Raw genomic sequence first — 9,232 nt, 5'->3', positions numbered from 1 at the left:
GTGGAGGGGGAAAAGGAGAGGGCTTATCTCCAGTAAGACCTGCCTAGGGGGAGAAGCAGGAGAAACCAGGGAGGGTGGTAAGAGGTCAAGGTATAACTCAGTACACATAGCCTGTGCTAAGGGAACACAGCTATGGTTTTCAACCCACATTTACCTAGTTAACTTGCAACTGCCCACAAATAGTGTGTCAGGTCCTATGAACCAGCACAGGAGAGCAGGGTTCTGTGACCCTGATTTACTTCATTGTAAGGTGCCTAATGCACTGAACGCAGGGTTTCTGTTTTGGTTTGGGTTTTTGTTATTTTGCTGATTCCCTCAGGGTGGCCCTGCTAGTTCTAAGTTCAGTATGTGATGAGAGTCGAGGGTGCTTTTCTGACAGAGAGACCTCTTCCAGGAAAATCCCAAAGATAGTCAAGCTCTGGAGGCAGCTTAGATGAGTGTTTATGTTACTTGTTATACCCACTAATAATATGGCCAAAGGAAAAGACTATATCCAGATCCTACCGTTATGTGTATCCTCACTTTGGAGAGCCACATAAAACATTTTCAAAGTCTGAAAATGAAATCTGTTTCTTTGATTAACATTTTTTCCTCTCCTTAATATGAACACAGTGGTTTGCTATTGTAGACTTGCTTTCCTGTGCTGGGATACAGGCTGTGATTTTTACACTCTTATTTTTCTGGGGAATATGTTGCATTGATACTTTCATTTTAGAGAAGGAATATATATACATGACACTGGCTCCTCCATTAGTCAGCAAGGCCATGTTGTCATTTGCATGCCTGAGTGTCTGACATACATATTTTTTGAAATATTAAGCTGTACTGAATTCTGTCCAATGGTTGAAAAAAAATAATTCACTGAAAAGCTAGGAAGTAAATATTTAACTCCAGTCCCATGATGTCAGTTCTGTTTTACTTAAATACCATGCTTGGTTAAAAAGTATAGAAACCAGATTACTTTTTTCACAGACTTGAAAGGGATTCTAGGTTCAGTCAAGTTTTCAACAAGAAATGGCAAGTTTCTTCTCAAACCTGGTGAGTATCCAGCTTTTTCATCATATTAGATAGTAATAAGAGAGAAACCCCCACCCTAGCTCCTAATGCCAGTGCTAGGGAGCTGACTGTACAATTACAGTAAACACACTTTAAAATAGGTAAAACGTACAAGATGGGAATGAGACATTCTTTTCTGGTGAAGTTGAACAGAGGAAGAAAATGGTTTTGAGGGCATTATTTCTTTAAAAGTAATAGGGAAGGGCGCATTTAATAAGGATGAGTTGATCCTGATGAGAAACTTCCAGGAAGAGCTGGAAGTTGAGTTAAAATGGCAGAAGAACAGATGCGACAGAAGGGGACTGTAACGTCATGCTGAACTTCTTTGAGGGACTATTAGGAAGGCAATACTTTCAAAAATGTACTAAAGATACATTGAGTTGTAAACAGCAGAGATATGAGAGAATGACTATGTGGGAAGGCACGTAAAAACAGGCCCTGGAAGATGGACACCAAACTGCTGTGTAAAATTTCAGCTTGAAAAGCATTATAGCAGAGTGCTAGACTTATTACAGTGAAGGTCGAGAGCCCCTTTCTCTTTAAAGGCTGACACTTCTAAATATTCTAGAACTCCCCTGCTTATTCAGATTGCACTGGGGATAGCACTTTGGATAGCAGGATGGGTTAATTTGTCAAATTTGGTGTCATTAAAAGAAGGGGTTCTTTAGACTCAGCCTCCGAAAAGACAGATTTTTTTGATTTTTTTTTTTTTTTTACTGTTGGCAAATTCTACCAATCAAAAAGCTTAGATCTTAACTGGTTAGCATGCACCTTACCCAATCCATATTGCCTACTGTGCCTTTGGGGAACAAAATTGAACTTAGTATTCAGGAAAGAGCCAGGCTCTATGCATAGTCATGAGTTAATGAACTAAGTTGCCTTGGACATTCAGTTGACCTTATAGAATTTGCCTGCCAATTTTCATGGAAAGTGGGAAGCTTAAGGAGACATGAATTAATTGTTGAATCAGTCCAATGCTAAGCCACTGTCTGAGTGAATCCAACTCTTTGCGGCACCCTTAAGAAAATGCATCTAAACAGACTCTGTTCCTGTTTGGACATTTCTTATACTGTGGAAATGTAAGCTGCATAAAGCAGAATATTGAGAACACATTCAAACCATTTTTTAAATTAAAATAAGACACATGGAAATGGTTGCAGCAGTCAGAGAGGACAAAAGAGGTGACAGAATTTCACCCAATTTCTTTCAGATTATGTTTCCAACAAGTTTATTCTAAACCAAATTTCTCTAGTTTAAGAGAATGCCAAGACGAAAAACTTTATTCAAGTCCAGGTATATCACCTCTATTGTTTTTCTCCTATTCACAAGGCCTGTTTCTGTCATAGAAGGAAATTAGCTTGCGTTAACATGAATTTCCTGGCAAATTCACATTGGCTGTTACTGTAAGTACCTCATCATCTTCTAGGTGCTTACAGTTGGTTTATTTCTGATAGTGCCTTTCTAGGAACTGAAGTTATGTCAATAATTCCTTAGGGTCTCCCTTTTCCTCTTTTAAAAACAGACGAGACCCCAGAGAGTTCTCATGAATGGTTCTGCATCATCCTGGCAAGAAGTGGCCAGTGGTGTCCCTCAGGGGTCTGTAGGTCAACATCTTTATCAATGAATTGGATGTGGGGGTGAAATGCTCTCCAGCCAAGTTTGCAGATGACGCCAAGTTATGGGGGAGTGTGGCCATGCCAGAAGACAGGTTGCAGATACACGCAGACCCGGATAGGCTGCAGAGTTGGGAGGACTGGAACCAGGCAAACAATCCCCAACATACCTACAGGCTCAGCCATGACAATTTGACTTGCCCCACAGCCAGAAGGGACCTAGGGGTAGCAATAGACCATCACATGAACATGAGCCAGCAATGCAATGCTGTGGCCAGCAGGACAAACAACATGCAGGCATGCATTAACTGTTGCATCTCATGCAAAACTAAGGAAGTGATACTCCACTGTACTCCGCACTGGTGAGACCACAGCTGGAGTACTGCCTCCAGTTCTGGGCACCACACTTTAACAAGGACATGGAAAAACTTGAGAGGGTCCAGAGAAGAGCCACCCATATGATCAGGGAGTTGCAAGACAAGCCATACGAGGAGAGGCTGAGGGACTTGGGCAACTTCAGACTATAGAAGAGAAGGCTGAGAGGGGACTTGGTAATGGCTTACTGCTACATCAGGGGAGTACATCAAGAACCCGGTGAACAGCTGTTCACTGGGGCACCCTTGGGGAAGACCAGGAGCAATGGATACAAACTCTTGGAAGACCACTTCAGACTCAATTCCAGGAAAAACTCGTTCACAATCAGGGTGTCCAGACTGTGGAATAAACTCCCTCCAGTTGTGGTGCAATCACCTACCCTGGAAATCTTCAAAGGGAGACTGGATAGTCATGTTGCTGGGGTCACTTGACCCCAGTTGTCTTTTCCTGCCTAGTGCCGGGGGTGTGGACTCGATGATCTACAAGGTCCCTTCCAGCCCCTTACAATCTATGAATCTAAGATACTACGATTGCCTCTTCCAGTGTGATGAAACCTCACCCAGTCTCCGTGGTTCTCAAAGATACTTGCCAATGGCTCTGACATTGCTTTGCCAATTTACTAGGTAATTTAGAGTAAAGTTCATTAGGCCCAGATGATTTGGAGGCATCTAACTTTTCTACGTAGCTTTTAATCTGTTCCTATTGTATTCTAGCCTAAGTTCCTGCCCCATTACCATTATTCCTAATTGTGTTAGTCATTCGATCAAAATTAACCTGTTTAGTGAGGACTGTAGCAAAAAGGCAGCAAAAAGACTTTCTGCACCTGCCCAACAAATGCTTAGCCCACTTCTGAAAAAAATACCATCCCTGCTAAACTGCAAAACCCCTTTTACCCTTATGCATGTAATGCTATGAACATTATACTTTCACTTACCATTCATAAACAACACAGACCACTTACCTCTCATCTAACTACTGACAACTCCCTGTGTTCACTCCTGATACAACCAACACATGGGAGAGTGAAATAAGGCATAATGGAGTTCTCCTTTTGATAACAGGTAATCAAACAGAAGATCTCACTGCCTTCTCTGGGGCATGGCCTTCCCAGATTACTTCATATCAAAAGCATAGCTCTGCCAAGCTGCTCCATCTACTCAGCTGCCAGTTGCCAGTTATGCTTAGTTCCATGAATGCAGCTGTAGAGCTTGCCAATAATTTTGATTAGCTCTTGCCAGGTTTAGGAGAGCAGGGATGAGTGTGCATCTTAACTCTTCATTCCCAAGTTTCCTCAAAGTTTGAGTTTTGCTGAACTCAAAATTCAGAAGGGACATAAAATATTCCTAAGCAATCTTAACTCTTCTTTAACAAGAAAGGATGTGGACACATGGACCTGAGGAACATGCCATTCTCATGATCCGCAAACACGTTTTATCATCTTTTGACAGGTCCAGTACCAGAGGCTATTTCAAATGTACTTTGTTCTGGGAATTGGAGGAAACCTTTTATGTGGTTTTCAGATTTCTGTGATCAACTACCCGTCCATGGTAAGCAAACCTTTAAACAAAGACAGCTCTGGGGTTGGATCTCCATGGAGCTGTGTTTTGCCCAAAGGCAGCTCTAAGAAAAAGTATTTTTATTTAAACTATTCCCAGCTCCTCCACTTAATCTTCTCCAATAGGAAAGAGTAAGATAAGAATCCACGTAAATGATACAATTTCATATCATTCATGGCATTCCAGTAGCCTAACCAAAGGGTAGAGGTTGTTGTATTATGATCATTATTTTGTTTGGTCTAGTGCTGAACTGAAGGACTTGAGAGGAGTTTGGTGCTAATACTTTCTTCATTGTGAACCATTTTTAAGTCCCTGCAGTCATCCTCTTTGGATTAGATCATAAGGGTTTTATGTGACTTATAAAACTGGTACAGAAAGCATCCTCCCTAAAGTATAAGCATTGAAAATAATGGATGTTTATCTCTAACCTGTTATTTGGCTTTCCTCCTTTTGTACTTGTTACCTACACTCAAGAACATTTAAGTAATAAAGGAATTCATAAAAGGCCTAGTACTTGAATGGAAATTCATAGTGGGCACATCTACACACTCATTAATGCGCTGTAATTAAAGCACATTAAGTTTAGTACCTGTAATGACAGGTACTAGTTTAATCCACCATAATCAGCGCTATTGCGCATTAGCACAAATGAACAGGCTTTTGGGGTGTGTCTACACGTGTACACACTAAGTTGCATTAATGCAGTGAGCGGACCAACTTGGGACTAAAGTTAGTCCCAAGTCCATCAACATACAGAGCATTAATGCATCTTAGCGCATCTACACGTGCATTAAGGCAGTTTACCTATTCACACCTAAATTTGATATCTACTTTTGCAGGTATCAAATTTAGGTGCAAATAGCCTAAAATTACTATTTTTAAGGAGCATTAAGGGTGCACATGTGTAGACCCTCACTCTTAATGTGCCTTAAAAATGGCTAATGTGCCTTAAATTGGCACGTGTAGACACACCCTTTGCGATGTTAATGCACTGTAGACTAAATCTACTGTACATTAGCACAGTTTTTGACCTCTGCGCTAATGCACAGTAGAATTAGTCTCCTGCACTCAAAACAGCTCATGTAGACATGCCCAGACATGTAAACAAGCTACGTTTTAGTGGACTAAATGGTGAAATTACTTAAGGTGTGAAGATTATTTGATTATTGCATAATAAATCCATGAAAAAGTGGTGCAATTTTCAGCAGTCTTTGCTTAAGAAAGAAGCTGTACACTGGAATAATAATATTAATGAATTAATTATCTTCAAGATTGTGGTGGACTGGAAGAATTTGCTAGAAAAGCTTACATGCAATTTGTCTCCAGTTTTTATAATACAACCATAATGCTGCAGTAAAAGAAAATAAACATTTCCTGCACTGTTATTTAACTGCACTACAGCTATAAAAATTAATAAACATCAATTTGAAGTGGATTGTACAAAACACAGCTTGATAATAATAAGAATTGTGTCCATGGTGTTTAGGGCTTATCCTAAATCTGACTTTGCAAAGGACTTCCCTTTTGCCCTTCTTTAACTAATAACTACCAGTTGAAATGATTAAAAAAACCCAACTTTATAGACAATAAAGAATGATGTGAGTTATGCATTGGAGTAATGAAAATCCCCTTTTCCTTCCCAGCACATTAAGAGGTTTATCAACGAAACCTGGCTGGAACGATACAGTTCTCCCCTCCATCAGGAGTCCCTCACATTGCTGTGGTCCCTCATTGTGTCTATCTACTGTGTAGGGGGACTGATAGGGTGTCTGTGTATCGGATACCTGTCTGAAAAATATGGAAAGTATGTATTTTTTCTGAACAGCTTGCTAATCAGGAATTGCAACAAGGGAGCAAACTTAACTAAAAAAATAGCTAATACAGTATAGTGAATGTGGGCATTGTTCATGCACCTAGCTAGTGAAAATAGCAGCATATAATAATATAAATGTGCATATTAAAATAGACTGATAAAAATATACAATAGTTGCTGTTTCCCTACTGCTTTCTTCATGTTTTTTTTAATACAACATATAGCTCTCTCTTTTTTTTGCAAACAATTGTGATAGATTGCCTTAAAAAAAAAGATTTTATTTTTTAATTGTTTAGGTATGTTTTAAGAACCTTTCAAGTTCATGCTTCTGTGAATAGAGTCTGGGCTTCAGAGAAATGAAGCAAAAGCCACTGTGGGATAATTTACTACTCCTGCCTTTGAAGATGAAGAAGGGAGAAAGGAGTTGTAATTCTCTCTTGTCTGATGTGGCTACTTACCACAACTCTTTATAAAGCTGAGCTTTATTGTTTCTTTTCTTTAAATTTTGGGGTATATGCTCAATAGGCTATGAAATCCCAAGAAGGAAACGATGAATACGAATTCCCCCAGCCTTTAACATGTCAGGAAACCACATCAGCTTCAGGACAGTGCCCCCACACATGTGGTGGCAGGGAAAAGACAGGTCTGGTTTAACTTACACCACCTTGGTATCAATAATGTCCCTATCTAACTGGAACTGATGTGCCCTTCAAGTGCTAGATTTAATGGCAGCCATTAGCAGGAGGACAATCATTAAAAAAAGGAGGCACTCTGGGAAAACCTGATCAATGTCTGTATTTAATTTGCTCTTGCAGAAAGAAATGTCTATTGTTCAACTGTGTGCTTATAATAATAGCTGCATTACACGTGGGTTTCAGTAAGCCAGCTAAGTCTTTTGAGATGATTTTGATTGGACGTGCTCTCTATGGCCTGAGTGCAGGTAAGACCTCACACTACTCTATGTAGACAAGTTAAGAGGAATTCTCTTGTGACACCACAGGGACTACTTCCTCTGGGAGTTTCTTGTAGTGCACGGCACCCCAAACAGAGCAAGGAGGAGTAGGGAAAAGGTGAAGTCTAAATCACCTAATATCAGGAGCAGCAAGCTGCCCAAACCTATAGTGGACTAGCTGGGGAGGGATTATATAATAATAAAATGTAGCAAATCATCCTATACGTAAGATCTCAGCTGAAAAAATGTTGGAGATGGGGAATAATGATTTGTTAAATGTCTTTGTTGTTTTGGATAAGATATACCAATAATTTTTCTGTTTGGCTACTTATGGTAGAAGGTACTTATGGAACAGAAAGAGGAAGAGTGCGCTGCCCTTTAGTAAAACATGATTTGAAAAATGAGAATTTGTTTTTCTATAAATAAACCTGTCCAATTTTTACTTTCTATTCTAGGAGTATGTTTGAATGTACACATCCAGTACTCAGGAGAAATTTCACCCAAGAAGCTGCGTGGATTTGCAAACACTCTTCCCCCAGTGTTTTTTACACTAGGAAAAGCCTTAGGGCAAATTATGGGACTAAGGTATCTATCACCATAGTTTTAAAGTGCCTTACAATGTTTCATGCATTTAGGAAGTGTCTACATGTCATCCTATGGTGATGTAGTGACGGGCTACATTGCTGTATGGCATGCTACAGTGACGTAGTGATCATGTGTATCTACATATATGATTGGCAGCTACATTGCTATAGTGGCATACTCACTGGGTATAGCATGCTGCTACAGTGACGTAGTGGTGAAATCTAACCATGCACCAGGTGCACAGCACAGTAACCACCCATACTGCGCTGTGCTTTAGTACTTCTTTTTGGAAGCAGCAATATCACCATTTGGCGATATATAGATGCACCCTTATACTCATACCTTTGCGAGTCAGGGAAGTTGTGTAAGCCCCATTTTGCCTATGGAGACCTAAGGCACAGAAGAAGCTAAGTGACGTGGTCACACAGGTGCCCTCTACACATTACAGGTATTGCACAGTTAACCAGTTAATTGCAGTTACCTTAAGACCAGCTGCACGTGCAAACAAGCTATCACATGCTAAAAAACTCTAACCAGGTATAAAGTTAGACCTCAAAAATGTGTGCTAACTTTACAGCTGGTTGCTGGTCAGGTTTAATTTGCATGTGTAGCAGGATCTCCTCAGCAGGTGGGAGCCCCAGTAGCTGACAGGGCTCCCAGCCTCAAGGGCACACCTTGCCCAACATGAAACCCCGCTGGGGATCACAGCTGCCATGATCCCCAAGGCTCAGGGATACCTGAAACCCACAGCCCACACAGGGCTCTTGGTCCCAGCTACACCATGCAGAGTCCCACAATTGAGGGGGCTCAGCTGCGCCTCACATGCAGCCAGGACCTAGAGCCCCCAAAACTGAGGGGCTGCTCAGCCCCATCTGCCAGAATCAGGCTCCCCCTGCAATAGCAATAAGGCATGATTGTATCCACAGTGCAATCCCACAATCACACTTCCTGCCATGCACATGTGGCACGACAGGAGGCACAATTGTATGGATCACACATTAGATTTAATTGCACGCTTTTACCTGCATGCATAGAAGGGGCCATAGGAAGTCAGTGGTAGAGCAGGCCAGGGAAATTTCATAGTTTCATAGTTTCTAGGGTCGGAAGGGACCTGAGCAGATCATCTAGTCCAACCCCCTGCCATGGCAGGAAGAGCACTGGGGTCAAACGACCCCAGTAAGGTGGTCATCCAACCTCCTCTTAAAAACCCCCAGGGTGGGAGCCTGCACCACCTCACTTGGAAGCTGGTTCCAGACCCTAGCCGCCCTGACCGTGAAGTAGC

General features: G+C 41.3%; 1 protein-coding gene across 3 annotated transcripts in view; it reads left to right on the top strand.

The window, feature by feature from the left end:
* The window catches only part of LOC109290410 (solute carrier family 2, facilitated glucose transporter member 11-like), a 38,716-nt gene that overhangs the window by 20,530 nt on the left and 8,954 nt on the right, over window positions 1–9,232 (top strand). For all 3 annotated transcript variants that reach the window (XM_019506902.1, XM_019506901.1, XM_019506903.1), the window contains 4 exons: window positions 4,493–4,591; window positions 6,244–6,404; window positions 7,229–7,353; window positions 7,821–7,950. In XM_019506902.1, coding sequence (XP_019362447.1) covers window positions 4,493–4,591; window positions 6,244–6,404; window positions 7,229–7,353; window positions 7,821–7,950 — 515 coding nt within the window. The remainder of the gene's footprint in view (window positions 1–4,492; window positions 4,592–6,243; window positions 6,405–7,228; window positions 7,354–7,820; window positions 7,951–9,232) is intronic.

This window comes from Gavialis gangeticus, unplaced genomic scaffold (assembly GCF_001723915.1).
Source record: "Gavialis gangeticus isolate Ggan-Ray unplaced genomic scaffold, GavGan_comp1, whole genome shotgun sequence".
NCBI lineage: Eukaryota > Metazoa > Chordata > Crocodylia > Gavialidae > Gavialis > Gavialis gangeticus.
This window is presented reverse-complemented; position numbering and strand designations above follow the sequence as displayed.